We start from the raw sequence: 12,888 nt of genomic DNA on the forward strand, positions 1-12,888 counted from the left end.
TCTCGGCAAAGTGGTGGCTGGTGGACCCCAGGTATGCAAGGCGACAGATTGTGGAGGGGTGCGGCGCACAAGGCAGCTGGCAGACTGGGTGGTCCCACATTTGTGTGCAGATAAACCAGGCAAAAATGGGGAGCAAGACAGACCTCACAACCCAGGGTCCTAGCGTGGGGAAATAAAGTCTCAAAACACCGACTTAAAACTCCTTGTTGGGGTTGAGGTGCCGGGAGAAACTCCCAGCCTCACAGGAGAGTTCATGGGAGAGACCCACAGGGTCCTAGAATGTGCAAAGCCTACCCACATGGGAATCAGCACCAGAAGGGCCCAATTTGCTTTTGGGAAGGAGGGGAAGTGACTGAAATCTGGCAAAGAGTGGAGCAAGCACCATTGTTCCCTCTTGTACCCTTTCCCCGCATACAGTGTCACAACCCAGAGATTGGGTTGCCCCGGCCTGGTGAATACCTAAGTCTCTGCCCCTGACTACATAACAGGCATGTCAAGACAAAAAAATGGCCCAAATGAAAGAACAGATCAAAGCTCCAGAAAAAATACAACTAAGCAATGAAGAGATAGCCAACCTATCAGATGCACAGTTCAAAACACTGGTGATCAGGATGCTCACAGAATTAGCTGACTTTGGTAGCGAGTTAGATGAAAAAATGAAGGCTATGCTAAATGAAATAAAGGAAAATGTACAGGGAATCAATAGTGAAGGGAAGGAAACAGACTCACATCAACGGTGCAGACCAGAAGGAAGGAAGAAACATCCATCAGAAAAGAATGAAGAAAGAAGAATTAAAAAAAAAAATGAGGAGAGGCTTAGGAATCTCCAGGACATCTTGAAATGTCCCAGCATCCGAATTAGAGGGATACCAGAAGGAGAAGAGGAAGAGCAACAAGTGGAAAAGTTCTTTGAACAAATAGTGAAGGAGAACTTCCCCAATCTGGCAAAGGAAGTAGACTTCCAGGAAGTCCAGGAAGCTCAGAGAGTTGCAAAGAAGTTGGACCCAAGGAGGAACACACCAAGGCACATCATAATTACAGTACCCAAGATTAAAGATAAGGAGAGCATCTTAAAAGTAGCAAGAGAAAAGGAAACAGTTACCTACAAAGGAGTTCCTACAAGACTGTCAACTGGTTTCTCAAAAGAGACCTTGTAGGCAAGAAGGGGCTGGAAAGAAGTATTCCAAATCATGAAAGGCAAGGACCTACATCCAAGATTGCTCTATCCAGTAAAGCTTTCATTTAGAATGGAAGAGCAGATAAAGTGCTTCCCAGATAAGTCAAGTTCAAGGAGTTCATCATCACCAAGCCCTTATTATATGAAATGTTAAAGGAACTTATCTAAGAAAAAGAAGATAAAAAACATGTACAGTAAAATGACAGCAAACTCACAATTATTAACAACCACACCTAAAACAAAAACAAAAAAACTAAGCAAATAACTAGAACAGGAACAAAACCACAGAAATGGAGATTACATGGAGGGTTAGCAGTAGGGCAATTGGATGAGGAGAGAGGGGGAAAAGGTAGAGAAAATAAGTAGCATAGATGGTAGGTAGAAAATAGACAGGGGGAGGGCAAGAACAGTATGGAAAATGTAGAAGCTAAAGAACTTATGACACATGGACATGAACTAAAGTGGGAGAATGTGGGTAGGAGGGGGGCAGGATGGAGGGGAGTAAAGGGGGAAAATGGGGCAACTGTAATAGCATTATCAATAAAATATATATATATTTATTTATTTTTTAAAAGGAAACAAATACATATTGTTTAGCTTCCTTTTTAAAAAAGATTTTATTTATTTATTTTTAGAGAGGGAAGGGAGGGAGAAAGAGAGAGAGAGTGAAACATCAATGTGCGGTTGCTGAGGGCCGCGCCTGCAACCCAGGCATGTGCCCTGACTGCAAATCGAACCTACGATGCCTTGGTTCACCGCAGCCCGTGCTCAATCCACTGAGCTACAATAAAATATATTAAAAAAAATTAAAACAAAACAACAAAAAAGTGGTCTGTTTAAATTAAAAAAGTGATTATTTTTGAAATAGTCAAATCACATTCATTCCTGTGTTTTAGTCTTATTTGGCAAGCTATGTTGTTTAAAAAAAGAATGAGTAATTGTGGCCTTTAAAATAATGAACATAACATCACAAAATTGAATTTCTTTAGCTAATTTTGTTGTGTTATAATAAGCAAATACAAATGTTGATTTAGGGTAGAGGAAGGGATTACAAAGTATAAGCTACTCAAAACAGGCCTGGGTAAGTGCTGAAATGGCCAGACTTAGAACATCTTAAGGGCATGGGGTATTTTGGGGGATAGGATATCTAGGAAGAGGTTGACAAAAAAGATGTAAGAATTCCAAGTACAAACTAACTTTTTCCGAAAATTTCTAATACTATCTTCATGAGCTACCCATAACCCTTTAGTACCATGACACAGTATGCCATAACTATTCCTTGGATAGCAGATGAAATAAAAATGCTATTATGAGTTCTCTAGATTAGTAATATTAGGGATCAGAAAAGGCTTTATAGTCTGATTTAGGAATTTAATCATGAGAAATAACATTTTATAGAAAAATGTGTTTAAAAGTCACAAGCAATAAAACTTAAAAAAAATTATTTTATTTATTCTTAGAGAGAGGGGAAGGGAAGGAAAAAGAGGAGAGAAACATCAATGTGTGGTTGCCTCTCATGCGTCCCATACCAGGGACCTGGCCTGAAACCCAGGCATGTAACCTGACTGGGAATTGAACCAGTGACCCTTTGGTTTTCAGGCCAGCACTCAATCCACTGAGCCACACCAGCCAGGGCCAAGAAATAAAACTTTGAGTACATAACTCATTCATAATAATCAAGGGCTTCAGAAGACCCAAATCCAAATTTACAAAAACAAAATAATAATAATCAGGCATCTTTGTGCCTTACAAACAGATTTAATACAAGCAAATTCTTGACTAGCAAGAGTTCCTTTCATTTCTGAGTCAATTGGCAAAATACACACACACAAACACATTTTTCCTTAAAACACTAGAGACCGCAAATGTAAATTAAAAAGTATGATTTACATTCTTGGTAAGAATTTCCTCAAATTTAAAAATATAATTATCTGATATTCCAAAGTGTCTCAAAACAAAAAAGAGTTCATGGTCTCTTCATGTAACATAATCTATTTAACATAAATGGTCTAATGTCTAGTCCAAATCCCTTTGTAATAGTTAGGTCCAGTTCTCATCTTCCTTGGCAAAAGCAGATTTAATTACCATTTTAGATAATACCTAATTAAAAGTAGTAAAATCTGCATTTATAGCATTCTAGGAACAAACCACTGAATGTTGTTCTAATGTTAAGTTTAATATCAAGTTTCATTTTATTTATATTATATAACTTCTACGCAGCCAGGAAAAAAATTAGAGTTCAGCTTTGGATGTAGAAAACTCCAAAAGAACATCACCCTAGTCTAAACAATGATAAAAAGATGGATTATCTACAAAATTACAAGTTTTCTTGAGGTCATCACAAAGTTGAGGTTACAAGAGAATCAGGTGAACTAAATTTCACAGCATGACAAAACCATCTAAGGATGATAGACAGGACACATAACCTATTTCCTGTTTGGCAGAGCATAGGCAGGAGAGGCAGCTGCCATAAAAGCAGGTAAGAATGAAACAGTTAAATTTTTAATAAAGTATATGAAGGTCATATATAAGCTGGCGTGAGAGTTTAGAATCACTGTAAGCCTAGACACTAGGGGACTCTTTCTCCACGGGTCTCACCAAGTACTGGTGAGAAAGACTGGGGGCAGGCCTGGCAGGACACATGGGACGAAATGCTGTAACTTCCTCCAGCCCTTGTCTTGTATGAGGCAGAGCCCTGAGTTGCTGCGGGACTGGCAGGAAACTCTCCTCTTCTCAGGGTTCAAGCAAAGATTCACTGTCTCACTGGGCAACAACAGATGTAACGGGGGCAGTAGTAAAAGGTGCGCCTCAGGGAAGGGCGGGAAATCTTCTCTATTCCCACCATGAGCCTGTACTAAGTAACAAGCAAAGGCTGTCTACATTGAATAAGGGGCAGGAAACTTTCCCAGAAACACTGCTGCTGAGGAAGGAGTAGAAGCAAAAGCCATCGTCCCCTGGGGGAGCATCAGGAAACCTGTTTGGGGCCAGGATCCAGCAGTGTACGAAGCTGAGGTCCATCGCCAATGGGGAAAGAGCAGCCCCAGGAGAACAGGAATTGCCAAAGACAGAGTCTGGAGCAGAGCTGAGTAACTCTCCCTGCCTCCACTATAAGCCTTTTACCCTGAGTAACAACAGTAGCAGCCAACCATTCATTAAGCTGGACTTCAAAAAAAAAACATGTACTGCATACACTGGAAACATGAGGAGAATGACTGTTGATTTTTCACCAGAAACAATGGAGGCTGGAAGAAAAGGGAATGAAATCCTTAAAGTAGTGAAAGAAAAAAAAAATCTCATCTCCAGAATTACACAGTAAAAATATGAAAAAATAAGGGTCAAAGTTATTTTCAGAACAATAAAGGCTGTGACAATTTGCTGACACTAGACTTGCAATAGAAGAACTATCAAAGAAAACAATTTAGCAGTTTCTTAAATGTGTTAAACAAGTACCCATGTGACCCAGCAATTCTATTCCTAGAGAAATGAAACTATGTTCACACAAAGGCTTGCATACAGTTTTATTTAATAGCCTCAAACTAGAAACAACCCAATAGTCCATCAACAGGTGACTGGATACACAGGTTGTGGTAACTGAGTATTATTTACTAATAAAAAGGAAAACTAATGGTTTATGCAACAGCATGGTTCAATCTCAAAAATCATTATGCTAAATTCCTTGAAAGAAGCCAGAAACAAGGGTGTAGATTATGAAGAACTCTATATAAAAGTTCTAGAACTGGCAAAATTAATCTACAGCAATAGAAATTAAATTAATACTTACGTGGGCAGTTTCTAAGTTACCTAAGCATGTGGGTACTTACATAGGAATAGGCAGATTGACTGCAAAGCTGTTAAAGGGAATTTTCTGGGTGTTAGAAATGTTTTTTATCTTGTTTGGGGTACTGGTTACAGTGTATATACATTTTTCAAAGTCATCACATAATAAACTTTAAATATGTGCATTTTACTGTATATAAATTATACTCCAATAATATTGATTTTAAAAAAAGACAGTATCTTCTTTAGAGTAATAAAACATTACCTGTACAGATCTGTCTTGTTATCAAACCAATCTGATAAGACTCGAAAGGTAAAGAGGGGAAAACGCTGATGAAGAACATGAAAGCTCACATTTTCAAAGGTGTAGTTAGTTAGAGCCACCTAAAAGAAAGAGACTCTATTATAATAATGCTTGTATTATATGCAAATTTGGTTCTAAAAGATTCTAAATATTACTTCTAACCTTTCATAGTAGATATGACAGCTACTTGCAACCATAATTTGTGTTACAACTGAATTATAATTAATTTAAAGCTATGTATATATAGCCTACTGGATAGAAATGTTAAAAAAATTAATATTTAATTAGAAAAAAAGCTGACCTGCTAAAATTCAACTTGGCCATGTAAAACTTACTTAATAGATCCTAGTTCTTATCACTTTCTTTTATATTCTATGCCAATACAAATAATGACAGGAGCATTGTTAAAGTAAGTTAATTTTTTGTTCTTTCCATACTTACTGTTTGGTCCTTGATCACATGCTGATTAACAGGATCACACAGATTCGAGGATGAGTTATTTAGTTAAAGGCAGGCATTCATCCTGCTCCCAAGAATTACATCAACACTAAGACCCAATAAAAGGACATTATGGAATCCATTCATTCCAAAACAAAAGATTTAAAAGGATATAGCAGAAATGCTTCCCCGTCTTCAAAGTACATAGGTAAAAGCTGTGTTAATGGGAAAAGAATACTAAAAAGAGTCCAAATTCATAAAACATACATCTAGATAGTCTCAGAAAAAACCACAAGACACAAGTAATTTAGACAATGGCAGGTATTTCAATGCAAAATGGAAACAGTCCCAAATTGGGACTTTCAACAGTCCCAATTTTTAGGTCAGGTTGGGATTCTGAAGAATAGTTCAAATAGCACTTCACACATTTGTATATTATATTACAATTTTAAATTATTTCCTTTCACCCTGACTGGTGTGGCTTAGTTGGTTGGGCGTTGTCCCATAAAGTGAAGGTTGCTGGTTTAATTCCCAGTCAGGGCACATGCCAAGGTTGCAGGCCCAGTCCTCACTGTGGCATGTAAGAGGCAACCGATAAATGTTTCTCTCACACACCAAAGTTTCTTTCCCTCCCTTCCCCACTCTTTACAAATAAATAAATAAATAAGTAAAATCTTTAAAATCTTTACTTTTCCATGTCTACAATCCATCAAGTACAAAACAAGGACTGAATGTTAAGTTCAACTCAGTGTACTGACCCAAACTGGTTTTACTTTATCTTTAATTTCTGTCAGTCTCCAGAACAGCAGCACTGGAATGTAGCATACTTCAGAGCATACAAACTCACACAGAAACAGAGCTGTAAACCTTAATGAAGTTATTCTAGAGTCATCAGGTACAAACCCATTATCTTGTAAGTAAATCACCATTCCCCCGCCCCCTGCAATCAGTACTGACCTGAAGTACTTCTCAACAATGAATGAATGACTCTTTTTATTAATCAAATCCCATATCTAAATGACTCTTTTTTTTAAAATATGCTTTACCATTTCAGGTATTTTTTTTTAAAGATCTTATTTACTTATTTTTAGAGAGGGAAGGGAGGGAGATAGAGAGAGAGAGAGAAACACCAATGTGTGGTTGCTGGGGGTTATGGCCTGCAACCCAGGCATGTACCCTGGCTGGGAATCGAACCTGGGACACTTTGGTTCCCAGCCCACGCTCAATCCACTGAGCTACGCCAGCCAGGGCTCAAATGACTCTTTTACTTTCTAATATTTTCATTTAGTTTTTTAAAATTCCCATTTAGTTTTATAGGAAACGGAGGCAAACATCTGATCTCAGGTAGTTGCATGATTACCTAATTGATACAGAGTATGTTTAGATTAAATCTCAACTTCTGCTGGAGTATACATCTTCATTAAAAAAACAAAAAACCACTCATACAGAAAAGATCACCTTATTGTCCTACAGTTCTCTCACTAGGGAAAAATTTGAAGTTTGCTATGTAAGTTGATCTATGAGGATTGAAGGACTAGAGGACTTCGTGACCTCAAACTAAACTTAAATACAATCGGAGGAATTCGTCCCCATTATCTGAGGTGGATGACAAACCTATATTCTGGGCCGATATTATTTCACACAGAACAATTTCATAAACTAGATTAAGACTAGACACATATTACAACATCATATAACAGTCACTCACTCTACTTTGGGTTTTCTTGGTGTCACAGAAGCATAACAACACACAGATATAATCTCAGTTACAATAAAATTAAAGGAAAGAAACAAGCTCTTTAAAATAATCCATCTTCAGAATGTTCTAATCTTCAAAGTGATTTACTCTAGAAGTTGAAATATGAATCTAAAAATATGAATTAGGAGTTTGTTACTTGTCTTAGGCAGAAATCTCAGTGAGTTAAATATCGGGTTAATGTACTTTGTAGATAAAAGCCAGAATTAATATAAATGAAGAAAGTGTTCAGTGTTTGTCCATTTATTTTATCGATAAAGGAATGGGTTGAGAGAAGTACGATTATACTTTTCCATTTACAGTGTCAATGTGCAAAACAATGGTTAATCATCTCGGAAACAAACTTACTCAGACTGGGAGAGGCAGTCAGAATTAGTGCAGGGGAACACAGGAAATAAAGATTAAAAAAAATGGAAGGAGGCCATAAATAAGCACCTGTCGCCTATATCCTCCATCACTTTATTCCCTCAGTTGTTCCCCATTTCCTGGAGTCTTCAATTTAAACAAAAAATGTTATGGTTGACATATACTCTACATAGAGAATGTACACATGACTTTTTATGTGTGTATACACCTGTGTAATGCCCATCCATATGATGACACAGAAACTTTCTAGGACATTGGAAGGCTCCTTTGTGTTCTTTCCCAGTCAATACCTTCCAAGGTTTACCAATATAGTTTTGACTATTTTTAAGTTTCACATAAATGGAACCATTTAATATATATTGTTCTTCATCTGGTTTCTTTTGCTCAACATTACGCCTTAGATTCATCTGTGTTGTTCACTGTAGCACTGAACAGTATTTCATTCTTTTTCATTGCTGTGTGGTATTCCTTCATTATAGCTACTTACTCTGCACCCTTTGTAGCTGCTTCCATTCTTTCCTTACTCCCCTCCAAGACTCAACAGTTTTCTTTCCTTCCAATGCACACACCATTTATGTCTCATTTGGCTCTTACATAATGTCTGTAGCTTCAATGATAGATACCCTATTGAATCCATATGATATATTTGAGAGATACACATACACTTATTATGAGCATGCTCTCCGTCCTCAAAGAGCGTATTATATAATTTTGCACATGTTTTATTTTATACATATGTAAAATAAAATATATAAAAACTCTCTGAGCATGGAGAGCATGCCAACAATGAGCCTAACTAAGCCTAGACCCGTTATTAGCTATGAGGCTTTATAGGCAAGTTGCTTAAGTTCTGTGAACTTTAGTTTCCTCATTGGGAATAGTATCTTACTACTCTGTTGCCTTACTTACCCTGCAAGTTTATGTCAAAATTTAAAAATGACAAATCTATAAAAGTGCCTTATAAAAGATAAAACATAGGAATGCAAGGAAGTATATTGTTTTACCTCTACATAGTCTTCATTGCTTATTGACAGACTGAAATTATGATAGAGAACATGAGAAGCAGATTCTAATGCTGCCAAACGGAGAAAATGGGAGGCTACTGTGCTGTGTGTGGAAGCATATGACCTTCCTAGTGACTCCGCTGGGAGTGTTCTCTGCTGGTTCTTCATTATCTTATCTGACTGCTCCTTCTTAGGATTTGATTACTCTTGTCTACTCCTCAAAATGGGTTTGTTCACAAAAATGTGTCTTTGGCTCAATGCTCATCACTCTCTTTGCCATTCTTCACCCGACTTCCCAGGCTGTATCTGTAATCCAGACCTCTACCCCATATTTGGGACTTTACTATTTAAATGCCTATTGGGTATCTTCACATAGATATTTTACTGATAACTCATGCTCTATATTCTTAAATCATCATTTTCCCACCCAACATGACCTTAAACCATCTATGTCAGAACCATGATAAATTGTTCTCGACACCTCTTCATGTTTTTGTGCATCCAGTTCTTGTTGATTTATCCACTAATTTGTTTTTAAATCCCATCACTCATTTTCATTTGTTGCCTTAATAATCTTCTCTATGGTTTCCTTACCTCTGGCTGTGTCCCCTTCTATACTGCTACCAGACAGATAGATCTCAGCAGTAAATTCATGTTACTGCTTCCATCCCACATTAGCCACCCACTCCCATAATCACACTCCAAGATCTATGATGATCAATAATGGTATCCCTCCATAACCCCACCCACCCCACTCTCTGACCACCACCTCCTATCCTTCCTCCAGTTTACCCGCTCTAGTGCCCTGATCTCTTTGCTCCTTATCTATCTAGCTGAAATTCCAGTGAATCATTATGATCACAATCTGGCACATACCATTCAGTTCCTTGCTTCTCTCCTGCTTCAGCTGTAATTAACTGTTTAATTAAGCTATAACCCTTTGCTTTTAAGTTGTAGACCAATCTAACCCTCTGTTACTCTGCACATTACATCTGTGAATCTGAACATACCTGGTAGGTATCACTTTAATTTCCTGATGCAAATTTCTAATGGGCTCTCAATGCTGCCTAGTTTTTATAGTTTCTTAATTATCTGCTCTCAAATTCTCCTAAATAACTATTGCATACTCTTCTTCTCTCATCAAATCCAAAAAACTCCTTCACTATGCTTACTTTCAGCTGACAAAAGTGATTCCTATTTCACTGAGAAAGTTGAAACAATCAGAAGTTTTCACTGCCATATCTACTCACCTTCCAGCATCTGCTGCATCCATATAATCTACTTCCCTGACTGTTAAAATAGAGAGGAACCTGCTATACTCTTACTCCATCTAAACCAGGCCGAAATTCATGCATTAAAGATAACACTTAATAGATATTTGTTTAACTGAATCAGGTCTATTTCCAATCTACTTGGCAAATTCTTAAAAGACCTGGATTAAGCTGATATCCAGAAGGACTCTAAATATAATTTTCTGGGGAAGAGTAATTTATTCTTTCATTCAAGCAGTCAATGGATATGTCATGAGCACTATTTAACAGGCACCATGTTTGTTACTAAGGACTCAAACTCCAGAGGGAACACCAGTAATTCTGTTAATGTTAAGCAAGAGAATGAAAACTATCATATTATTTAAAAAACAAAACAGATTATAAAAAACCCAACTAGGCATAGACAAAAAGATATCCATTTCAACTGTAAACTATCTGAGAGGTGCAATGTAATTCTTGAGTAGATGTCTTAAAAAGAACAGGGGATTTCACTTTTTTGTATGTAGTCTTTTGCATTTATTTTTTATATAGTAGATATAAAAAGCATATTGTAAAAACAAACTATAAAGATTAAAAAAAATAACAGAAGTTTGAAACTGCTAAGTATTATGAAGGAGATATAGATAAATGAAATGAAGATAAAAGGGAGCCTTTGGAACTGTTTAAATCCAGAAAAAATAGTTTGAGGAACTGGAATATGAAGAAAATTCACAGGGCCAGCTTCTATTGAAAGTCATAACCCTTGAAGTTCCAGGATAGCTTGAAATACAAGACAGTACTTCCCCCAGGTTCACTCAGGATTTCATGAAAATTTCCAAAGTGCCAGGAGTACTTTGGGTTAGTTAAAAAAAAAGGGGGGGGGGCAATCTAATTTATTTGCCTGTCTAAAAGGGGGGAAAGGAGTATAAATTAGCCAACTCATAACTTTCTCACAGTTGTTCCCTACATTCCCAAATAAAGATCAGATATACTATATATTCAGCCCACAATTAGAGAAAGACTTTGACCCTGAGTTTTCAGTAAGGACTAAAGAAAGCACCAAACTTTGAAAAATATTTACTCTTGAATTTTTAATTTTAAACTAATAATTGATAATTGCTACAGCTGTCTTTTGGATCTTCACAAATAAAAAGGCTCCTGAAACTAAGATTCAATAATCTGATTTTGTGTTTATATACTTCATTTATGTTCATCCCAGACAATATCAGAGACTACAGTTTGAAATGTAAAATAGGATATGCAAAACAAATATATCACAGTCTCTGTACCTTCATATTCTACGTTGTGTCACTAGAAATTATTTTGAAGTCATTAGGGATTCTTGTGCTCTGACAATATTTTAAGAAGAAAATAATAACATTATCCTCAAGCAAATACATATATTGTACATTTTCAAAGTAGATATGTGAGCATCAAACTTTAGGCTCATGGAACAAAAAGGAACTGCAATGAACAATGGGAATACCTGAAATTAATATAAAGGACATATTTTCTTATCTGAAAGAACTACTGTGTGATAATGCCCACGGAGTTACGGAGGACACGCTCAGAAAGTCGAATGTCTCACACAGATCTAGGAGAGCTGGGATGATCACAGTGCGCAGTGAGTGTGTAAAAGAGAGTTGTCTACAAACAGAGAGTTTCAAAAAGGAGGAGTGTGGAATAGAGCTTTCTTTTAAATACAAACATTTTATCTGACATTATCCAAAGTCCCAAATCTGAGAACAGACCAATTTAGAGTAGGTACTATTTTTACATTTCAGTAAGAGAAACTGGGCAACTTCAAGAATGTTATATAATCTAGGATCCTATGATCTTACATTTTTGGTGCAAATTGTTTTTCTGAGTGATTGCAAATTAGTAAGATAGTCTGTGGAAATTCATACTACCAAAAATCCTTACCTGGGGGCTCCCAAAGCCTCAATTGGGTGCTATAATCAACTATTTCCAGGTATAATCTTTCCAATTTACCTTATTGGTCTGACCCAGTTTTTAAATATCCTTAGTTCAAAAAGTTCCTTGGGTATCTAGACTAAATTTTTCTTACTGTAAGAAATGAAAAAGGCCAACTGAATTCACCTGGCCTTAAGTTCAAAAATGATTTAAGTGCAAAAATGACAAAATTATACAACATTTAAAAACACATACAACATATTTACTCTATAATGGCCTTAGATTTTCTAGCTACTGCTACCTTAAACACAAATCAAAAAGAAAATTAAAATTAATCAAAAACATTAAAAGTTAAATACTTCCGTAGCTGTGTATTTCAGAAAGTAACTCTACTTAAGTAAAACAATTCACAAAGACACATAGATTACACAGTTAGCTATACTAATACTCGATAATGACTAAAATTGTTATATTGAGCTAACCTCCTATTTCCAAACAGAATTTTATCTAAAGCACCTCACCTCATTTCTCATGATTCGCCACAGATTTAGTGTAATTCGGCCAACGATATTTATCTCACTCATTGTATCTGATCCATACTCATCTCTTTCAGCTGCAAATCTGTTTTCAATTTTGTCATCTGTAGAAATGAAAATATACTGCATCAGAATTCACAGAAGCCAAATTTCCAAGCAAATTATGTCGAAGAAAATGACAATAAAAATTAAAGATGAAAATTAAAGATGAAATGTGATTCACAGTCTACTTTGTTCAGACCTTTTGTTGACATCAATTAATGATGCTATTCAGGATGACATTCTCTTAATAACATATGGAGACGGAGAGTTCCTCTTACAGTAGAGTTCTGAGCCTAGTTTCTTAAGTGATGATTTTACTAGAAT

At 36.5% G+C, this 12,888-nt stretch overlaps 1 protein-coding gene across 3 annotated transcripts in view; it reads right to left on the bottom strand.

The window, feature by feature from the left end:
• The window catches only part of REV3L (REV3 like, DNA directed polymerase zeta catalytic subunit), a 170,608-nt gene that overhangs the window by 35,274 nt on the left and 122,446 nt on the right, over window positions 1-12,888 (bottom strand). For all 3 annotated transcript variants that reach the window (XM_045844182.1, XM_045844183.1, XM_045844184.1), the window contains exons 20-21: window positions 12,508-12,626; window positions 5,220-5,338 (exon numbers count right to left, since the gene is read on the bottom strand). In XM_045844182.1, the coding sequence (XP_045700138.1) occupies window positions 5,220-5,338; window positions 12,508-12,626 (238 nt within the window). The remainder of the gene's footprint in view (window positions 1-5,219; window positions 5,339-12,507; window positions 12,627-12,888) is intronic.

The sequence above is a fragment of the Phyllostomus hastatus genome, unplaced genomic scaffold (assembly GCF_019186645.2).
Source record: "Phyllostomus hastatus isolate PE091 unplaced genomic scaffold, TTU_PhHast_1.1 phas_contig_40, whole genome shotgun sequence".
Taxonomy (NCBI): domain Eukaryota; kingdom Metazoa; phylum Chordata; class Mammalia; order Chiroptera; family Phyllostomidae; genus Phyllostomus; species Phyllostomus hastatus.